At 37.2% G+C, this 23,463-nt stretch overlaps 1 protein-coding gene across 2 annotated transcripts in view; it reads right to left on the bottom strand.

Moving 5' to 3' along the window:
- The window catches only part of ADAM32 (ADAM metallopeptidase domain 32), a 179,312-nt gene that overhangs the window by 36,978 nt on the left and 118,871 nt on the right, over positions 1–23,463 (bottom strand). For both annotated transcript variants that reach the window (XM_037741420.1, XM_037741423.1), the window contains 2 exons: positions 5,700–5,808; positions 3,785–3,968 (listed from right to left, as the gene is read on the bottom strand). In XM_037741420.1, coding sequence (XP_037597348.1) covers positions 3,785–3,968; positions 5,700–5,808 — 293 coding nt within the window. The remainder of the gene's footprint in view (positions 1–3,784; positions 3,969–5,699; positions 5,809–23,463) is intronic.

The raw sequence follows: 23,463 nt of genomic DNA, 5'->3' as shown, positions 1-23,463 counted from the left end.
AGCCCCTCCCATCACAGGTCCGGAGGCTCAGGATAGAAAAAAATGGAGTTACTGTCATTTTTGTCTTCGGCTACCAGAACAGGCAGCGAAAGACCATCAGATGGGAGCACAGCTGGGCATGTCTGAGCTCAAACTATCCTTGAGTAGGGCTTGCTATGACCATTGTGGTGGATAGGGGGAGGGTGGTTCTCAGGCCAATGGAGTTACATTCCAAGGGGGATCATGGCTGCCTCTGCTGCTTCATACAGGTCACCAGGGAAGTGGAGGAAAGCCAGCAGTGACAGGTCTCACCCAGCTCCTATACAGCTAGTAAGGCCAGTCTCACTCCCACCATGCTCTCCCAGTAGCCAACAGAGCCCAGTTTATATCCAGCCCTCTGGTACATTAGGACTGAGATCTTGCCCTAGGCTACAAGCCTACCCACTGACAAAGCAAGCAGAGCTTTCAAGTCTCGCTCCAACCTGCCTGCCATGGCTTCTTTGCTCATATTCCCACTTCTTGTTCAGCCCACCACATTCGGCCCAGGAAAATTCACATTTTGTCAAAATTTTTACTAAGTTAAGCTGGAAGTCTCCTTCTCCTTGTGGACCTTCCCCAATTCCACTGTCCTCCCCAGGGACCCCCTCTGAGATTAAGTCAGAAATGGCTTCCCAGGGCTTCCCTGAGAACTGGGAGTGCCTACTTGGCTCTTTCCGCTACTTCTTCTACTTTTATGTTTTGCTTGGCTCTCTAAATTCATCCCAGCTCTGGGTAAGGTTAAATTATTCTTCCCCTGTGATCTGGATTTTCAGATTCTCCAGTAAAGGATGTGTATCCAGAGCCAGACTTTCACCACTTACACATTGGGCGCTTACAGTTTTACTGATGTCTCACGAAGTTTGCAGTGGCAAGCTGCTTCTTTCAAAGGGCCTGTGTGTGAATTCTTTAAGTTTTCCTGGTATCTTCCTACAGTGGTTCTTGGAGCAAAAGTTCATGATGTGAGTCTTCATATGCTATTCTGTCCATCCAAGTGAGAGCTGCAATTTAGTCCTGCCTCCTATCTGCCATTTTTCTCCCTGTGTCCTCCACAAGTTTTGATAAGTTGTATTTTCATTTTCACTTAATTCAAAATATTTCAAATTTTCTCTTGGGAATTTTTCTTTGACCCATGTGCTATTTAGCTTAAAAGAATATGGGGATTATCCAGGTAATCATAATGTAAACTATGAATTTTTAGTGATAATGATGTGTCAATGTAAGCTTATCAATTATAACAAATGTTCTAAGCTGATGTGGGTTATGCAGTGGTACAGGTTTTGTGAGGGAGTAGGGGATAAAGAGTATATGAAGACTTTTTTGTAATTTTCGCTCAATTTTTGCTGTGAACCTAAAATAGCACTAAAATGTAAAGTATATTAAAAAAAATTTTTTTTAATGATTCAGGGCAGAAAAGTAGAGGATAGCAATGAAATAAGATTGGCTATTAAAAAAATAATTATAACCAAAGAACCACTTTTTATTATAATACTGTAAAATCTAACATGACTATTCCTGAGTATACAGTTCAAAGAATACCTTGTATTAGTTGCACATATAAAAGTTCTACATAGTAAAAAATTAACTCCATATAATAATGGCATATATATTTTTGTAAAATATGATCTATCATTAGAGTCTCATAAGTATTTAATGAAGATAATAGAAATTTTGTTAAAATATACTAGAGGTGTCTATCGTTATATTATTGAATGTATTAAAAATTCAGACATAATTCTCCTAACTTTAAAATACAATCATCAGAGGACTGAAGATATATTCCCAACTCCATTGCTTATGGCAATTGCAGCTTCCATAAGTTGCAGTTTTCACCTAAGTAATAATAATACTTTTTTAAAAAAAATGTTATTTTAGAAAAAGCAAATAGTATTAGAGCTTGTTTTTAGGTTAAAATGGGATAACATATGTGAAAATCATTTCCTGTTAAACATTAAAGAACAGTACAATACTCTTCAAGTAAATGGCATCACAAACCTCTTTTAAATCCAAACAATCTAACCCTTTTAAGCTTTTAATATGTTGAGTCTACTCACTGGTCCTTGGCCATGATGGTGTGTCTAACAAGTCCTTTTGGATTACAGCATCTACTGTCTGCCTGGCTCAGTTGGAATTAAGATAGAGCCCCACTCATAAGAACACTAACTTACAGAAACAATACTAAGAATATTTCATTATACATGATTAGTACTATCATTAAAAACTGCCTCGTAAAATTTTTTCACACATTATTTCTGAGAAGAATTGTCTGGGTTATTAAAAAAGATTCTATTCTTATTAAATTACTTATCAAATCATCTCAAACCACTTATTAGTTGTGTTGCATTTTTTAGGTTTTTTCTTTTCTGCTCCATGGCCTAAATACAGCTACTGGGCTCCCTAGCCTAAACCTCCATCAAGAGGGCATTATGACTCGAAGGCATGAAAATAAATCAATATTAATGAGTCTATACACTTTACCTACAGAAAACTTTATACTATAAAACCACTAAAAGTGGTTATTAAAATATACATTTTATATCTAAAGATACTAAGGCTTAATGATATTAAATTATTTCTTAAAGATCATTTATCAAGTGGCAGAGTCAGAATTCAAATTTATGAGCATCTATCTTAAAGCTTACACTTTACACTTTTTATATTTCCCTATGAGCAAAGATCTGGTCAGGAATTAAATAAGATTTCATTTTCATTTTTAAATATTTATTTATTTATTTTATAAGTTCAAAGATTTATTATTTACAGATCCTGGTCAGGGAGAACACAATGCATCAGGAGGGGAGTCCTCCATCCCCAGGTCACACAACACAGGAATGAAGAGTCAGACAGATGGGGGTAGGAGGAAGGAGAGAAAGAACTAACAATATACATACGTATGGAAGAATAGTATATGGATGCTTCAGGTTCGCAGACAAATTCCTGAATGGTCCACTTAAGAAAAACATGGGGAAAGCTGAGAGCCCAGTCCCCCAAGCAGGAGAAAAGCCTTTAAGTACTTATCTCTGGCTGGCTTGAGCTATTTGGCTGTTGTGTTCTATTTCCAATGTCTAGGCAGCAACCTTTGCCATTAAATGAGATTATTCCCATTAAATGAGATTTTAAACCAAATTTAACTGCTCTGTCTTCTCCAGATTTGGGTTGATTTCAAAGATGACAAATTATAATGATAACAATCCACAATAATGGCCAAACTATATTTAGCTATTACTATGTTCTGGGCACTGTGCTAGTCAATTATACTATTATGTCATTTAATCTTCACAATACCGTACTGAATAAATGCTATTATTATCCCTACTTTACATACAGTTGAGATATCTCAGACTAGCTAGGCAACTTGAAAAATGTCAAACAATATTTGATTCTATCTAAGCAGCCTGATCTAAGTTGTGTTGTTATTCATGGGGCCACAAAGAGGTATATATTACTAAGTTAGATTTATTTTTTTATCTCCTAAGAAGAAAAGCAAGTTTCCGTGCTATGCGGTTCTTAACCACAGTATATTCCCAAGACCCTCTTCCAAGGAAATCTCCAAATATTTGGAGTTTCCTTGCTCATAACACTGAAATTCTAAGGGGGGGGGTCCAATGTTCCCATTTTCCTCTTATTATTTGGAGACTAATTTAAGCTTATTCATTTTGCCTCCTAACATTTAAGATTACATAATACTAGAACTGAATTAAAATTTGAGACTTAAAAAGATGAAAAATGAATAAAACTATGTTTTTTAAATAAATTTTAAATTATTTACCCTTCCAATATCACATGGAGAGCCACTTTTGACAGCCAGTGGATCTGGAACTGACCGTGGCAATTTGTAGTCTACAGTCACGCATACGGAATCTCGTACAAAAGCATAAATCACATCACCATTTTCTTGACGGAAAGGTGTTCGAGTAGGGTAGGTACAAACTAATCTTCCACATATAAGATTCCTGAAAACATTTTAAAAATGATTATTATGTATTAGGAATGTATTAAGAATGCTTTGGATTTGCTTTCTATGATGAAAAACAAATAGTTCTCCATTTATGGCAATGTACCTACAGAAAACATAATGCTTTCACGGTAACTTGTAAAGTAAAAAGTAAAAAAATATAAATCCACCGATCCTAACTTAACTTTCAATGCTATTCTCAGAGGCATTTGAGCAAGAGTGACTCTATCTTGAACAGAGGCTAGGTAAAATAAAACTAAGTCCTACTGGGCTGCATTCCCAGGAGGCTACGGCGTTCTTAGACACAAGATGAGACAGGAGGTTGGCACAAGATACAGGTCATAAGCTGACAAAACAACATGAGATAAAGAAACCAGCCAAATCTTACCAAGACCAAGATGGTGACAAAAGTGACCTCTGGTCATCCTCATTGCTCATTATACTCTAATTACAATGCATTAGCATGATAAAAGATACCCCCACCAGCAGCATGACAGTTTCCAAATGCCACAGCAACATCAGGAAGTTACCCTATATGGCTGAAAAAGGAGAGGAACCCTCGGTTCTGGGAATTGCCCACCGCTTTCATGGAAAACTCATGAATGATCCACTCCTTGCTTAGCATATAATCCAGAAGTAACAGTAAGTATAAGCAGCTGGGCTTATGGAGTACTCATTCTTTTATTCCTTTACTTTCTTAACAAAATTGCTTTCACTTTACTGTATGGATTTGCCTCAAATTCTCTCTTCCACAAGATCCAAGAGCCCTTTCTTGAGGTCTGTCTTGGGACCCCTTCTGTTAACAATACTAGTGGTCTGTTATTTATTGGGCAGATTACATATTTACTGTCAAATAATCAATTTACTACAGCATTTTATATCACCCCACAGCAGGAAAGAAAGACGAAAAAGTTGTAACCTCTACACTCAAGGACTTTACAGTCTAATACTCTCACTATGGCTTATGATACTAATATGATTCAAATTCCATTAAAAATGTTACAAATAAAATAAATCCTTACAGAGGTTTAAGATTCTCTCAAAAACTCTATGAAGTTTTTCTTAATTGTGAGGTTAGAAGACACACTCTAACTTACACAGTTAGGGAAAACTTTATAAAGGAGATGCCACCTGAGTCAAAGCTCACATATTACTAAGATTTCAACAGAAACAGTGAAGTATTTCTAAATAAAAGTAACAGCATAAGTAAATCAAGGAAGCATGAAACTTCATGAGTCTACAAATTCCATGAGTGTGTGAGTATGATTTGCTAACTAGGATTTAGCCCAGTGTCTGGCGTACAGTAAGTTCCTAAGAGATGTTTTGTAAAAAATAAACTCATGACCAAAAATTATCAAAAACCTGGCTCTTCAGATTCAGGAGGAATTGAACTGCATTTTATAGACACTGAGTAGTCTTCCTTTTGGGCAAGTTAACAAAGTGGATGGAAAGGAAAAATGAGCAGGAAAGGTTCAGTGGGTATTACAAATTTCAACTTCGGATTGGATTTAGAAACATAATGGCCATTCATGTATAAATGTTTAAACAGAAGATGAAATTTTAGCCTGCATCACAAGAAAGATGTCAGGGCTGGAGATTCACTCCCATGCGCATGCAATAGTTTAAACCACTGGAATGAATGGCATATACTAAAGATAAGGCGGCAAGCAAAGTTTTTAAAAATCTTAAAGAATATAAGAAAAATATCATTTATATTTGTAGAGCATACCTCCATCCACAGAGCACATATCTGTTATATCTGTCCCTACCACAGTTCCCGAATCTGTCTGATTGAGATTGTATTTCTTCATAGCAGGCAAATGGAGCATTTTTTGAACCTGTTAAAGTTAGAAATACATTTGGATTAAAACATATATTGGTTTTTCATCTTCCTCCATTTCTTCATATAATGTTTCTTTTGTCTCTCCATTAATATCTAATTAAAACATTTTTCCTAGTGAGGTTGCAAGAAAAGATTAAAGTAAAGTGAAAGGCAATGACCACTGTTATTGCTCCTTTTGCTTCATTTTCATTCATTTCCATCACAAAAGGTAATGTAGGTGGAGGGGAGATGTTATAGAAGTGTCAACTGGGGCCGGGCGCGGTGGCTCACGCCTGTAATCCCAGCACTTTGGGAGGCCGAGGCAGGCAGGTCATGAGGTCAAGAGACCGAGACCATCCTGGCCAACATGGTGAAACTCCATCTCTACTACAACTACAAAAATTAGCTGGGTGTGATGGCATGTGCCTGTAGTCCCAGCTACTTGCGAAGCTAAGGCAGGAGAATCGCTTGAACCCAGGAGGCAGAGGTTGCAGTGAGCCAAGATTGTGCCACTGCACTCCAGTCTGGTGACAGAGCAAGACTCTGTCAAAAAAGAAAAGAAAGAAAGAGAGGAAGGAAAGAAAGAAAGAAGAAGGAAGGAAGGAAGGAAAGAAGGAAGGAAGGAAGGAAGGAAGGAGGGAGGGAGGGAGGGAGGGAGGGAGGAGAAAAGAGGAGAAGAGAGGAGAGAAGAGGAAAGAAAGAAAAGAAAAAAGAAAGAAGGAAAGGAAAGGAAAAGAAAAGAAAGAAAGAGAGAGAAAGAAAGGAAGGAAGAAGGGATAAACCAAAAGCAACCTATGTATTTATCTATTTTTTCCTCCATTATATTGATTTTTTATTTCTCTGTAAAAAAATTAGAACAGATTTAGCAGCTTAAAACGCCCATTTATTGTTACAAATTCAGTAGGTTCGTTCTGCAGGCAGGTTTTCTCTGCTCAAAGTCTCACTATGCTGAGATCAAAGTAATGGCTGGGGCCGCAGTGTCATCTGAGGTTTGAATCCCCTTCAGAGGTCACTGGTTGTTAGTAGAATTCAGTTTTTTGCAGTTGTAGGTCTGAAGCTCCCATTCATTTTCTTACTAGCTGTCTGCCAGGGATTGCTCTTCACTCTTAGAAGTTCCTCACAGGTCCTAGTCACTTGGCACTCTCAGAACACAGCAGCTTTCTTCCTCCAAACCCTCAGGAGAATCTTTATGACATTTTCTGTCTTTTAAGGGCTCATGTCATTAGTTCAGGTGCAGTCAGAGTGACCTCATTTTATGTTAACTCAAACCTGAATGATTGTGGAACTTAACCACATCTTCAAAATTCCTTGACCTTTAATATTCCTATGATAAGCTAATCATAGGAATAACATTCGATCATATATTCACTGGTCCTACCCCAACTCAAAGGGAGGGAATTATCCAAGGCGTGTCTACAACAGAAAAATTTTGGGAGTCACTTTAGGATTCTACCTAGCACAGTTACCTTCTCCAAAATGAACCTCTCTAAATCTAACTGCCTTATCTATAAAAGTAGATAATAATATATATGTCAATGAATTGTTATGAGAATTAATATTATGGCTATTTAGTCACTATTGATTCCCATCTAATCCCTCTCCATTCTCTTTCAAGATCAAGAAAGGTTCTCCTGTTTACCTGTACCTTCTCTGATACACATTTTTTTTTCTTCCTGTTGTTCTTTTTTAGTCTTTTGCTTTCTCCCAATCTTATGCCTTTCCACCATTTTTTATATTGATCCATCACAGGAGATTGTACAGATTCCATGAGGATAGGCAATGCTAGTTCTGAGTATTCACAATGTTTAACCAGTACAATAGTGAATGTGAGATACCAGGTTAGGAATGCCAATGCAGAGCTTGTCAAATACTGAGAGATTACACAGAGAAAGAAATTTGAAAACTCCGTTCAGTTTGGAAAGATAATGTAAAAGAATATATTTGGTCACAAAGCAGTCAGATGACTTCTGCTGAAAGTATAGTCTTCATCCAACTCGATTTTATTAGTCTACCTATGGCATCTAAAGTTACCAATCATCAATTTCTCCCTTAAACACTCTCTCCTATTAGTATTAGATAATCATTTTCTCTCAGTCTTACCTTGGTTTTCAAAAGTGAAATGAAAAGACTAATAAAAAGGATAGCACTTTGCAAAAGTAAAATCATATGTTAAATATTCCCTATAATCCAGTAAATTGACTAAGTTTAGTAAGCAAAAGAATTTGCTCTTCCATAGTCCAAATGGTGTAATTAGATCCCCAGTACCCTATTATCAAATGCTTTGATGCACATTAAAATAGTGGATGCACTTTCATAGATAGTTGTGCATGGATGGCGCCAAGGCAATACATGTTGGTGCTGGAAAATTATTTCAAATAATTTAGATAATCCTTCATAAATATTATTGGGAGTTTGACATTACACTCCATGACAACTATTAGAGATAGCAGATGTAATAGAAGTCCATTGTATATCAACTGGAATAAAGGGAATGACTGAGATGTTAGGTAAAGTCTTAGCTTTCATAGCATGATATCTGACTCACTTCATCTTTGACTAATAGGTACTTACAACTTAACATATCCTAAAACCAAATTCTGTTTCATCCCCAGACTTCTTTATTTCAGTTTGTAGAAACAATAGTCCAGGTATTTAGGTCAAAATTTATAAATCTTTTTTTTTCCCCTCACTACCAGCCTCCACCATCTAATCCAAGTTTTACTGATGTTACCTCCCAATAAAGCCAGAGCACAGTCACTTCTCACTGGCTCTTTAGCTGCCAGTCTATCCTGAACAATCATCCATTCCCTTCTAGCATGCTGCCTGCTAATTAATGACCTGCTTGCATTCTCCACTCCCACAAAACATTCACCATGAATCAGAGTGATCTTTTCAAAAATAAAAATCAGATGCTAGACTCTTTCTTAAATATCTCTTCTGGCTTTTCATTATACTAAGAGTAAAATCCAGTTTTCTTACAATGGTCTTTATTCAGCTTGATTCACTACACTTCAGCCATACTGTCCTTCTTTTTATTATTGAACATATTGAATTCTTATCCAATGCATTACCATAACATGTGCTGTATTTCTCTGCCTGAGATGTTTTTCCCAAATAACAATGTATAAGAACTATCTTCAGGCAATCACAGTTTCTATCTTCCTGGTATTTATAACAATAAGGGACCATCTACAAATAAAATTTCCAGGAGCAAAAGACAGTTGTGCATCCATTATAACAATATTTGAAATGTATGATAGACCTTGAGTCTGGCAGTCTGGGGCCAAATATTAACTAAATGAATGCAATCCCTCTGGAGACTAAGGTTTAGAATATAATTTACAGTAGAGAATTTTGGATGCCTGGATCCCTCTTGATAAGATTATCCTGTATATTTTACCAAGAAATGGACTAGAAAGCTTTATTAAGCTAAGAAAACCTATTTACTTTTCTCCACTTAAAAATTTTGATTAAAATGACAATAAATAAGCACAGAATATAATAAAGCAAATATATTTCTAAAAACAGAATTATGGATATAAGGCCAGAAATTTTAATATTTCTGAAAAACAAAAACTGGATAGAATACAATAATAACTAAATAAGAGGAGAGGTAGCCATAGCTTACACATTCACCAAAAAAAACATATATATATATATCTTGCAGGAGATATTGGAACCATTCTTTTGTTTTCTGAAAATTATCTGATAAAAGTTGTTATGACGGTTAGCTCAGTTGGTTAGAGCATGGTGCTAAAAGTTGTTATGAACAGTGAGGCAGAAATCAGTGTAATTGGTTAATGAAAAGGTGGTTTACATAAAACTTCACTAGTTATTGCCCTCCATCAATTCTTTCACAAACAAAGAGACTATAAGCATGAAGCTGAAGGCTTAAAGTAGAGAACTCCTCTAAATAAGGCGAGTACATGGATAAGTCTAAAGTTATGTGGATTTGAGCCCAAGAATAAAGCCCTGAAGGTTTTGGTCTGTCTGCTATTTCCTGCCTACCTACCCTAAAGTGAGCCAGTTGATCAACATATCTATTATAAACAGAGCTTACCATTTACCCTTCGATCTACATAAGATGCCTGTGGCAAAAATTAACCTATATGAATCTTGGAGTGGTGGCTCCTGCCGGTAATCTCAGCACTTTGGGAGGCCAAGGCAGGTGGATCACTTGAGTTTAGGAGTTTGAGACCAGCCTTGCCACCATGGTGAGACTCCCATCTCTACTAAAACTGTAAGAATTAGCCAGTTGTGGTGGGGCACGCCTGTAATACCAGCTGCTCAGGAGGCTGAGGTAGGAGAATCACTTGAGCCAAGGAGGCAGAGGTTGCAGTGAGTCAATATCACACCACTGCACTCCAGCCTGAGCAACAGAGGGAGTGAGACTCTATCTCAAAATTTAATAATAATAATTAACTTAGACAATGGTAAAGGAAACACATACCCACTACCCTCTTAATCAACCATTAAACCTACATCAATAAATACAAATACATAAACAATATTCACAAAACATTTGAAGAAAATCCATAATCCCACACACAAAAATACAAGGAATATAGAGAAACCAAACAATATATCATGAAGGAATGAAGGAAATAAAGACATGTTTAAAATTCCATTTTAAGATGTTCTCACTCTCTCCCAAAAGAGGGAAATACCAAGTCCTCTCAGTCTCTTTACAAGTCACTGGTTATGCTAATTCCGCTTCTGATTCAGTCATAGTCCCATTTAGACAGTCTGACACCTAAACACTAAATTATAAATGGAAATGTGCACTAAACAGCAGTTAAGTGAGTTATTAGATATAACTGTAAGATAGACATCCTTGGATTTCAAAACAGTATATCTAAAGGAAAAAGAGGATATAAGTCACTGGTCCAAAGCATACACACATTCTTTAGGACAGCACCTCAACTTTGCAGGTTGCTGTTTCCCAGATGATTCCATACTGAGCCTTCAATGGACAAATAAATCATTCTCTAAGTCCAGCTCCTCCTGATAATGCAATAAGTGGTAATACCAGTGAAGTTCTTACTGCTACACTCATTAATACTGCTGGGAAATGAGTGATTTGTGACAAGAAATGTTGTATTGGCTACCATAATGGTAAAGGGGGCATTCCAAATGTACATGTCTATGATTTCTGCTTCTGGTTAGGATGTAAAGGAATACTAAATACATTTTTTCCTAGAATAAAAATAGAAAAAAATGCAAAAATAAAAATACCATATTCTTTATGTAACTAAGGAAGAGTAGTGGATGCAAGAAAACCCGAATGAATTCTATGTCAGATTAAAATGTGGCTTTTGGCCAGGAGTGATGGCTCATACTAGAATCCCAGAAATTTGGGAGGCTGAGGTGGGAGAACCATTTTAAATCAGGAGTTTGAGACCGGCCTGGGCAACAGAGCGAGACTACATCTCTAGAAAAAATACAAAATTTAGCCAGGAGCAGTGGCATGTGCCTGTGGTCCTGGCTTTGAGGAAGGCTGTAGTGACAGGCTTACTTAAGCCCAGGAATTCACAGCTGCAGTGAGCTATGATTGCACCACTGAACTCTTGCCTGCGTGACAAGCAAGACCTATCTCAAATAAAAAGCAAAAAACTGAGGTTTTCATGTATGAGCAGACAGTCAGAAATGGTTCTAAACCTAGAAGCAGGTGTTTCGTCTAGATATAAAAGAATGAAGAATGGGTCTGCCATAGAAAAAGAGAATGATATTAGCTAAGCCTTGGAAAAAATTGTGAGCCAGAGGGACAGACTGGAATCTGGAATATGCCCAAATTAAAAAACAAATCGTATGCCCACAGTCTGCTCAACACACACACACACACACACACACACACACACCAAGAATTGTGCCAAGAAAGAAGCAGTGAAAGGAAAGCTGGAAAATAGAATGAAATCAAATCATCCATGTACTCTGACATTCTGACATTCAAAGACCCTACCAATGAATCCAAAGGTGAACCAAAATACACAGTATATGAAAAAAATTATTGTATGAACTTAACAGCCGACTGGGTACAGCAGAAAGAAATATCCATGAGGCAGAGAGAGAAACAAAAATCTTTTAAAAGAATAAAAAGTGGAATTTCAATGATATGCTTCTAATTTCAAGTGGTCTAACACAGAGATATTTGGAGTACACAGAGGTGATTAGAGGAAAATAAGGGATAAATTCTTGAGGACACATAGCCAAAACTTTCCAAAATTGATGAAGAACAAAAACTCACGAATTCAAAATAACAAATAAATTCCAAGCACGTTAAAAAGAAAGCAAACAATAACAATATCGAGTCATATTAAAAGATAAAGAGATTAAAAGCAACCAGAGGTGAGAAAAAGTACATTACATATAATATCAATAAATGAGATTTGAAGAAAAATAACATCAGCAAAAATATAAGCCATTATACAAGGAATGGTATCATTAAATGCTGACAGAATAAATCTGTCAACAAGATGCAATACTAAGTAAAAATATTATTCAAAAATAAAGGTGATAGATTGCTGCAGCATCCAGTTGTGACCAAGAAATTGGAATCAGATTTGCCCTATAATAGTAAGCAAATAGAAGAATGAATAAGGTACTTGAAACAACAGTTTCCAGAAGTTAGAAAATAGGCAGCATAGGATTTTTATATCTGAGAGAAAGAAAATAAGAGGTAACTAATTTACACTCCCACCAACAGTGTAAAAGTGTTCCTACTTCTCCACATCCTCTCCAGCATCTGCTGTCTCCAGATTTTTTAATGTTTGCCATTCTTACCGGCGTGAGATGGTATCTCAATGTAGTTTTGATTTGCATTTCTCTTATGACCAGTGATGATGAGCATTTTTTCATATGTTTGTTGGCCTCACGTATGTCTTCTTTTGTAAAGTGTCTGTTCATATCCTTTGCCCACTTTTGAATGGGCTTGTTAGTTTTTTTCTTGTAAATCTGCTTTAGTTCTTTGTAAATTTTGGATATCAGCCCTTTGTCAGATGGGTAAACTGCAAAAATTTTTTCCCAATCTGTTGGTTGCCGATTCACTCTAATGATTGTTTCTGTGGAAGACAGTGTGGCGATTCCTCAAGGACATAGAAATAGAAATTCCATTTGACCCAGCAATCCCATTACTGGGTATATATCCAAAGGATTACAAATCATTGTACTATAAGGACACATGTACACGAATGTTCATTGCAGCACTGTTTACAATAGCAAGGACCTGGAACCAACCCAAATGCCCATCGACGATAGACTGGATAGGGAAAATGTGGCACATATACACCATGGAATATTATGCAGCCATCAAAAACGATGAGTTTGGGTCCTTTGTGGGGACATGGATGAACCTGGAAACCATCATTCTCAGCAAACTGACAGAGGAGCAGAAGATCAAACACTGCATGTTCTCACTCATAGGCGGGTGTTGAACGATGAGAGCACATGGACAAAGGGAGGGGAGCACTACACACTGGGGTCAGTTGGGGGGACATAGGGGAGGGACGGTGGGGGGTGGGGAGCTGGGGGGGATAGCAGGGGGAGAAAGCCACATGTAGGTGATGGGGAGGAAGGCAGCAAATCACACTGCCATGTGTGTTCCTATGCAACAATTTTGCATGTTCTTCACATGTACCCCCAAACCAAAAAAAAAAAAAAAAAAAAAAATGGGAAAAAAAAAAAAAAAGAAAATAAGAGGTAAGCACTACAATCACTCCAGCTTTCTGCCTAGAATAATTCTTTTTCTGAATTCCAGTGTCAGAAAAAGTAAAGCGTGATAGTCTTGATGAGCTGAAGAGAAGAGAATAAAGTTGAGTAGGCTGAAGTGGCTGGAAGAGAGCACTACATGCAGGAAGAGGGCCAGAAAGACGGCATAAGTTTTGTCTTGACTCTCTGCCTGAATACCAAACTATACATGCATAGGAAGAGACTTCAAAAATCCTTTATTAGATGTCAAAGAACATCTAACAAAGGAAAAACAACTGGGAATGTGTAAGATGAACAACTATTGGAGGGTGCACACGGTTACAACATTTCCCAATTCTGACCATCCATACCAGACTGCGCTGAAAACCTGTGACCTTCACTCAAGGCACCAGAAAGAACAAGCAATAGGAACAGAGCATACTAGTCCTACAGTGAAGGCTACTTTAAAGCAGCACTAACCTTCAGCATAAGCTTTGAAAGAGCCAAGACAATATGCAAGTAAGTTAGAATGCCTTCCTAAGGAATATAAACAACATTCTTTAAAGAAAGGCAACAAAATCCAGAGAATGAAGGATACAACAAACACAATATACAGCATCCAATAAATAATTACTAAATATAAAATAAGGCAAGAAAATTAGATCCTTACTAAGATAAAAGTTAGTTAATAAAAATAGGTCCAAAAATAATGTATATAATATAATTTATACAGAAGAGCTTTAAACCACTGATTATAGATAATCCCCAAATTACAATGGTTTGACTTACAATTTTTCAACTTCATAATGGTGCAAAAAGTAATGTGAATTCAGTTGAAACCATAGTTTGAATTTTAAATTTTGATTTTTTCAATGCATTACAAGAGATATTTAATGCTCTATTATAAAACAGACTTTGCATTAGATAACTTTGCCAAAGTGTAGGCTACTATAAATGTTCTGAGCATGTTTAAGTTAGTCTCAAGTAAGCTAAAGTAAATCGATTAGGCATATTAAATGCATTTTTGACTCATGATATTTTCGACTTATGATAGGTTTATCAGGATGCAGCCACATCATAAGTTGAAAAACATTTGTTTCAAGAGTTTTTTTTAATTTAAAATAAAGAAGAAACAAATATTATAGAAATAAACTATGAAACATTTAGAGCTGAAAAATTATGACTGAAAAACTCATTGGATAAGCTGAAAACAACAAATGACAATTTCACAGAATGGACATAATGACATATTAGATACTGCAGAAGAAAAGAGCAATGAACTTGAACGCACAGCAATAGAAATTATCCAAACTAAGTTACATAAATATAAAGGCCGAGACAAAAACTGAAAACTGCACTTAGTGTCCTATTAATACCAAGCAGGATAACTCATATGTTGTAGGAATTCCACAAAAACAGGAAAACAAAAAGGACAGAAAAAATATTGAAAAATAATAAGCAACATTTTTCTAGATTTTATGAAAACTATGAATTCACAGATCTATAAAGCTTGAGGAAAGCTTAGACAAATAAAAAGTAAATCAAGAATAAAAACAAGAGAACCAGGTTAAATAAAAATAAAAGCAAGTTAAATCACAATGTAAATACAGAAAAACAGTGACAGAGAGAAAAAGTTTTAAAGTAGCCAAATGAAAAATAAAGGCCAATATCTGTGCTAAATATTGATGCAAAAATCCTCAACAAAATACTAGCAAACCAAAATCAATGACAGTTAAAAGGTCATTCATCATGACCAAGTGGGTTTCATACCAGGAACGCAAGAACAGTTCAACATTCAAATTCAAAAATCAGCTCTTCCACCAAGATGGCCAAATAGGAACAGCTCCAGTCCGCAGTTTCTGACAAGTGTGATCCAGAAGGCAAGTGATCTCCATATTTCCAATCAAGGTACCAGGTTTATTTCACTGGGACTGGTTAGACAGTCAGTGCAGCCCAAGGAGGGCAAGTCAAAGCAGGGTGGGGTGTCACCTCACCCAGGAAGCACAAGGGTCTGAAGAACTCCCTTTCCTAGCCAAGGGAAGCCATTAGGGACACTTCTGACACTCTGGCACTCTGCTTCAGATATTGTGCCTTTCCCACAGTCTTCACAACCCACAGACTAGGAGATTCCCTCCAGTGCCTACAACACCAGCTCCCCAGGCTTCCAGCACAAAACTGGGTGGCCATTTTAGCCACAGGAGTTTTTTTCCCCTTACACCCCAGTGGCGCCTAGAATGCCAGTGAGACAGAATCACTCATTTTCCTGAAAAACGGCAGCTGAAGTCAAGGAGCCAAGTGATCTGGCTCAGTGGGTCCCACCCCCTCAAAACCAACAAGCTAAGATCCACTGACTTGAAATGCTTGCAGCCATCACAGCGGTCTGAGCTCAACCTGGGACATTTGAGCTCAGTGGGGGGAGGGGCACCCACCATTGCTGAGGCTCTGGTAGGCAGTTTTAACCTTGCCTGTGAAAACAAAGTCACTGGGAAGTTTACACAGCAACTGGGCAGAGACCACAGCAGCTCAGCAAGGCCTCTGCAGGCAGACTGTAAAGTAGACTCCCTTCTTGCTAGGCAGGGCATCTCTGAAGAAAGGTAGCAGCCCACCAGGGACTTATAAATAAAGCCTCCACCTTCCTGAGACAGAGCACCTGGGAAAAGGGGCAGTTGTGGGTTCCGCTTCAGCAGACTTAAACATCCCTGCCTGGCAGCTCTGAAGGGAGCAATGGATCTCCCAGCACAACATTTGAGTTCTGATAAAGGACAGCTGCCTCCTCAAGTGGCTCCCTGAGTCCAGTGTATCCTGACTGGGAGACACCTCATACAGGAGAGTTCTGGCTGACACCTAGTAGGAACCCTTCTGGGATGAAGCTACCAGAGGAAGAAACAGGAAGCAATCTTTACTGTTCTGCAGCCCCTGTGGGTGATGTCCAGGCAGCCAGGGTCTGGAGTGAACCTCCAGCAAACTCCAGCAGACCTGCAGCAGGGGGGCCTGACTTTTAGAAGTAAAACTAACAAACAAAAAGAAATAGCTTCAACATCAACAGAAAGGACATCCACTCAGAGACACCATTTAAAAGTTACCAACTGCAAAGACAAAAAGTAGATAGATCCATGAAGATAAGAAGAACCCAGCACAAAAAGGATGAAATTGCCAAAAACTAGAATGCCTCTTCTCCTTCCAGGGATCAAACTCTTCACCAGCAAAGGAACAAAATTGGATAGAGAATGAGTTTGATCAATTGACAAGAGGAGGCTTCATTAGGTGGGTAATAACAAACTTCTCCAAGCTAAAGGAGCATGTTCTAACCCAATGCAAGGAAACTAAGAACTTTAAAAAAGGTTAGACAAAATGCTAACTAGAATAACCAGCACAGAGAAGAACATAAATGACTAGATAGAGCTGAAAGAAACAGCACGAGAACTTCATGAAACATACATAAGTTTTAATAGCTGAATCAATCAAGCAGAAGAAACGATATCTGAGATTGAAAATCAACTCAATGAAATAAAGTGAAAAGGCAAGATCAGAGAAAAAAGAGTGAAAATAAATAAACAAACTATTTGTTTGTTTCCAAGAACTATGGGATTATGTGAAAAGACCAAATCTACCTTTGATTGGTATACCTGAAAGTGACAGGGAGAATGAAACCAAGTTGGAAAACACTCTTCAGGATATTATCCAAGAGAATTTCCTCAACCAAGCAACCTAGGCCAACATTCAAATTCAGGAAATACAGAGAACACTACAAAAGTATTCCTCAAGAAGAGCAGCCCCAAGGCACATAACCGTCAGATTCACCAGGGTTGAAATGAAGGAAAAAATGCTAAGGGCAGCCAGAGAGAAAGGTCGGGTTACCAACAATGGGAAGCCCATCAGACTCACAGCGGATCTCTCGGCAGAAGCGCTACAAGCCAGAATAGAGTGGGGACCAATATTCAACATCCTTAAAGAAAAGAACTTTCAACCTAGAATTTCGTATCCAGCCACACTAAGCTTCATAATTGAAGGAGAAATAAAATCCTTGATGAACAAGCAATTGCTGAGAGATTTCCTCACCACCAGACCTGCCTTACAACAGTTCCTGAAAGAAGCACTAAACACAGAAAGGAACAACCAGTACCAGCCACTGCTAAAACATACCAAATGGTAAAGAGCAACCACACAATGAAGAAACTGTGTCAACTAATGGGCAAAACAACCAGCTAGCATCAAAATAGCAGGATCAAATTCACATATAACAATATTAACCTTAAATGTAAATGTGCTAAATGCCCCAATCCAAAGAAACAGACTGGCAAATTGGATGAAGTCAAGACCCATTGGTGTGCTATATTCAGGGGACCCATCTCAAGTGCAAAGACACACATAGACTCAAAATAAAGGGGCGGAGGAAGATTTACCATGCAAATTGAGAGCAAGAAAAAGCAGGGGTTGCAATCCTAGTCTCTGATAAAACAGACTTTAAACCAACAAAGATCGAAAGAGACAAAGAAGGGCATTACATAATGCTAAAGGGATCAATGCAACAAAAAGAGCTAATGATCCTAAATATATATGCATCCAATACAGGAGCACCAGATACATAAAGCCAGTTCTTAATGACCTACAAAGAGACTTAGACTCCTACACAATAATAATGGGAGACTTTAACATCCCACTGTCAATATTAGATCAAAGAAACAGAAAATTGACAAGGATATCAAGGACTTGAACTCAGATCTGGACCAAGCAGACCTGATAGACATCTACAGAACTCTCCACCCCAATCCACAGAATATACATTCTTCTGAGCACCACATCACACTTATTCTAAAACTGACCACATGATTGGAAGGAAAACATTCCTCAGCAAATGCAAAAGAATGGAAATCATAACAAACAGTCTCTCAGACCACAGTGCAATCAAATTAAAATTCAGGATTAAGAAACTCACTCAAAACCACACAACTACATGGAAAGTGAACAATCTGCTCCCGAATGGCTATTGGATAAATAATGAAATGACGGCAAAAATAAAGATGTTCTTCAAGATCAATGAGAATGATGGCACAATGTATCAGAATCTCTGGGACACATTTAAAGCAGTGTCTACAGGGAAATTTATAGCACTAAATGCACACAAGAGAATGAGGAAAGATCTAAAATCGACACTCTAACATCATGATTAAAAGAACTGGAGGAGCAAGATCAAATAAATTCAAAGGCTAGCAGAAGACAAGAAATAACAGATCAGAGCAGAACTGAAGGAGATAGGGTCATAAAAAACCGTTCAAAAAATCACTAAATCCAGGAACTGGTTTTTTGAAAAGGTCAACAAAATAGATAAACCACTAGCCAGACAAATAAAAAAGAAAAGAGAGAAGAATCAAATAGATGCAATAAAAAATAATAAAGGGGATGTCACCACCAATCACACAGAAATACAAACTACCATCAGAGATTACTACAAACATCTCTATGCAAATAAACCAGTACATCTATAAGAAATGGACAAACTCTTACACCCTCCTAAGACTAAACCAGGAAGAAGCTGAATCCCTGAATAGACCAATAACAAGGTCTGAAATTCAGGCAGCAATTAATAAAATATCAACCAAAAAAAGTCCAGAACCAGAGGGGTTCACAGTCAGATTTTACCAGAGGTAAAAAGAGGAGCTGGTACTATTTCTCCTGAAACCATTCCAAACAATAGAAAAAGAGAGAATCCTTCCAAAATCATTTTATGAGACCAACATCATCCTGACACCAAAACCTGGCATAGGCACAACTAAAAAGGAAAATTTCAGAACAATATCCATGATGAACATTGATGCAAACATCCTCAATAAAATACTGGCAAACTGAATCCAACAGCACATCAAAAAGCTTATCCATCACAATCAAGTAGACTTCATCCTGGGGATGCAAGCCTGGTTCAACATACGCAAATCCATAGTTGTGTAATCCATCACATAAACAGAACCAAAGGCCAAATCCACATGATTATCTCAATAAGTGCAGAGAAGGCCTTTGACAAAATTCAATGGCGCTTTATGCTAAAAGCTCTCAATAAACTAGGTATCAATGGAACATATCTGAAAATAATAAGAGCTATTTATGACAAACCCACAGCCAATATCATACTGAATGGGCAAAAACTGGAAGCATTCCCTTTGAAACCTGGCACAGACAAGGATGTCCTCTCTCACCACTCCTACTCATCATAGTATTGGAAGTTCTGGCCAGGGAAATCAGGCAAGAAAAAGAAATAAAGCGTATTCAATTAGGAAAAGAGGAAGTTAAATTGTCTCTATTTGCAGACGACATGATTGTATATTTAGAAGACCCCATTGTCTCAGGCCAAAATCTCCTTAAGATGATAAACAACTTCAGCAAAGTTTCAGGATACAAAATCAATGTGTGAAAATCACAAGCATTCCTAAACACCAATAACAGACAAACAGAGAGCCAAATCATGAGCAAACTCCCATTCACAATTGCTACAAAGAGAATAAAATACCTAGGAATACAACTAACAACTAACAAAGGATGTGAAGGACCTCTTCAAGGAGAACTACAAACCACTGCTCAAGGAAATAAGAGAGGACACAAACAGGTGGAAAAACATTCCATGCTCATGGCTAGGAAGAATCAATATCATGAAAATTGCCATATTGTCCAAAGTAATTTATAGATTCAATGCTATCGCCATCAAGCTACCATAGACTTTCTTCAAAGAATTGAGAAAAAACACCATAAACTTCATAGGGAACCAAAAAGGAGCCTGCATACACAATCCTAAGCAAAAAAATAAAGCTGGAGGCATCATGCTACCTGACTTCAAACCATATATATATATATATATATATATATATATATATATATACACAGTAATCAAAATATACTATACAATATAGTTTACTATATTGTACTATGTTATAGTTTACTATATTGTATTACTATATTGTAATAGTATAGTTTGAAATATATATTACTATACAGTAATCAAAACAGTATGGTACCAGTCCCAAAACAGAGATATAGGCCAATGGAACAGAACAGAGGCCTTGGAAGTAATGCCACACACCTACAACCATCTGCTCTTTGACAAATCTGACAACAAGCAACAGGGAAAGAATTCCTTGTTTAATAAATAGTGTTAGGGTAACTGGCTAGCCATGTGCAGAAAGCTGAAACTGGACCCATTCCTGACACCTTATACAGAAATTAAATCCAGATGGATTAAAGATTTAAACATAAGACCTAACACCACAAAAACCCTAGAAGAAAACCTAGGCAATATTATTCAGGATATAGGCATGGGCAAGGACTTCATGACTACAATACCAAAAGCAATGGCAACAAAAGCCAAAATAGACCAATGGGAGCTAATTAAACTTAAGAGCTTCTGCACAGCAAAAGAAACTATCATTAGAGTTAACCAGCAACCAACAGAATTAGAAAAAATTTTTTGCAACCTCCCTATCTGACAAAGGGCTAATACCCAGAATCTACAAAGAACTTAAACAAATTTACAAGAAGAAAACAAACAACCCCATTAATAAGTGGGCAAAGGATCTGAACAGACACTTTTCAAAAGAAAACATTTATGCAGCCAACAAGCATGAGAAAAAGCTCATCATCACTGGCCATTAGAGAAATGCAAATTAAAACCCCATTAAAATACCATCTCACACCAGTTAGAATAGCGATCATTAAAAAAATCTCGAAACAACAGATGCTGGAGAGAATGTGGAGAAACAGGAAGGTTTTTACACTGTTGGTGGCAGTGTAAATTAGTTTAATCATTGTGGAAGACAGTGTGGCAATTCCTCAAGGGTTTACATATAGAAATACCATTTGACCCAGCAATCCCATTACTGGGCATATATCCAAAGGATTATAAATCTATTATAAAGACACATGCACACGTATGTTTATTGCAGCACTATTCACAATAGCAAAGACTTCAAATGAACCCAAATGCCCATCAAAGATAGACTGGATAAATAAAATGTGGCACATATACACCATGGAATACTACACAGCCATAACAAAGGATGAGTTCATGTCCTTTGCAGGGACATAGATGAAGCTGGAAACCATCATTCTCAGAAGACTGACACAAGAACAGAAAACCAAACACCACATGTTCTCACTCATAAGTGGGTGTTAAACAATGAGAACACATGGACACAGAGAGGGGAATATCACACAGAAGAGCCTGTTAGGGGGCAGTGGATGGCTAGGGGAGGGATAGCAGGGGGTGGGGTGATTTGGGAGGGATAGCATTAGGAGAAATACCTTATGTAGAAGATGGGGTGATGGATGCAGCAAACCACCATGGCACATGTATACATATGTAACAAACCTGTGCATTCGGCACATGTACCCCAGAACTTACAGTATTATTAATTAATTAATTTTAAAAACAAATTTAAAAATCAATAACTATGATACATCCCATCAAAAGAATAAAGGACAAAAACTGTATAATAATTTCAGTAGATGGTGAAAAAGAATTCAATAAAATGTGATATCCCTTCATGATAAAAACTCTCAACCACTGGGGTATAGAAGGAACATACCTAAACACAATAAAAACCATATACAGCAAACTTACAGCTAGTGATATAGTTTGGATATTTGTTCCCTCTAAATCTCATTTTAAAATATGATCGCCCGTTTTTGAGATGGGGCCTAGTAGAAAGTTTGGCTCATGAAAGGCTTGTTGCTGTCCCCGCAGTAATGAATGAATTCTTACTCTATTTGATCATGTGAGAGCTGGTTGTTTAAAAGAGCCTGGCATCTTTTTTGCTCTCTGTTTGCCATGTGATATGCCTGCTCTTCCTTTGCCTTCCACCATGAGTAGAAGCCTCCTGAGGTCTCACCGGAAACAGGTGCTATCACTAGCTTCTTGTACAGCTTGCAGAACCATAAACCTCTTTTCTTTATGAATTACCCAGTTTTAGGTATTCCTTTATAGAAATGCAAAACTGATTAACAAAGCTAGTATCACACTGAACAGGAAAAAGAAACTGACATCCTTTCCTCTAATATTTAAACAAGATGTGGATTACCATTTTTAACACTTTAACTCAACATAGCATGAGAAGTCTTTACTGAAAGATCTACTAAACATCCCTGCTAAGCTCTAAAGGAGCTCTACAATGAAAACTATAAAACACTGATTTTAAAAAAAAATCAAAGAAGACATAAAAAATGAAAATATATTTCACGTTTATGAATTGTCAATATTGTTGAAAGGTCCACACTACCCAAAGCAATTTATAGATTCAATGCAATTTGTATCAAAACATTAATGATTTTCTTCATAGAAATAGAAAAAGAAATCTTAAAATGTATACGAACCAATTAAAAACCCGGAACAGGTAAAGCAATCCTAAGGAAAAAAAAAAAAATTGCAGGCATCACATTTTCTAACTTCAAATTATACTACAGAGCTATAGTAACTAAAACAGCATGCTAGAGTAACCAAACCAGATACAAAGACCAAATGAAACATAATAGAAAAGTAAATCCATGCATTTACAGCCAACTGATTTTTGGCAAAGGTGCCAAGAAAACAAAATGGAAGAAAAAACACTCTCTTCAATAAGTGGTGCTGAGAAAACTAGATATCCACATGTATAAGAATGAAATTATCCTTATCTTTCACCGTATCAAAAACCAACTGGAAATGAATTAAAGACTTAAATTCAAAACCTGACATAAAACTGTATCTGTTAACTTACACAATTCATGTAAAATAAATAATTTTTTAGTTGATAGTGGGCAGAGGGTGTTAGTGTGCAAAAACAAGAGATATATGGAACATCACTTTCCATTTTTTGTGAACCTACAACTGCCCTTAAAAATCAAATTTTATAAGGCCGGGCGCGGTGGCTCACGCCTGTAATCCCAGCACTTTGGGAGGCCGAGGCGGGTGGATCACAAGGTCAAGAGATCGAGACCATCCTGGTCAACATGGTGAAACCCCGTCTCT

The sequence above is a fragment of the Cebus imitator genome, unplaced genomic scaffold (genome assembly GCF_001604975.1).
Source record: "Cebus imitator isolate Cc_AM_T3 unplaced genomic scaffold, Cebus_imitator-1.0 Scaffold5, whole genome shotgun sequence".
NCBI lineage: Eukaryota > Metazoa > Chordata > Mammalia > Primates > Cebidae > Cebus > Cebus imitator.
This window is presented reverse-complemented; position numbering and strand designations above follow the sequence as displayed.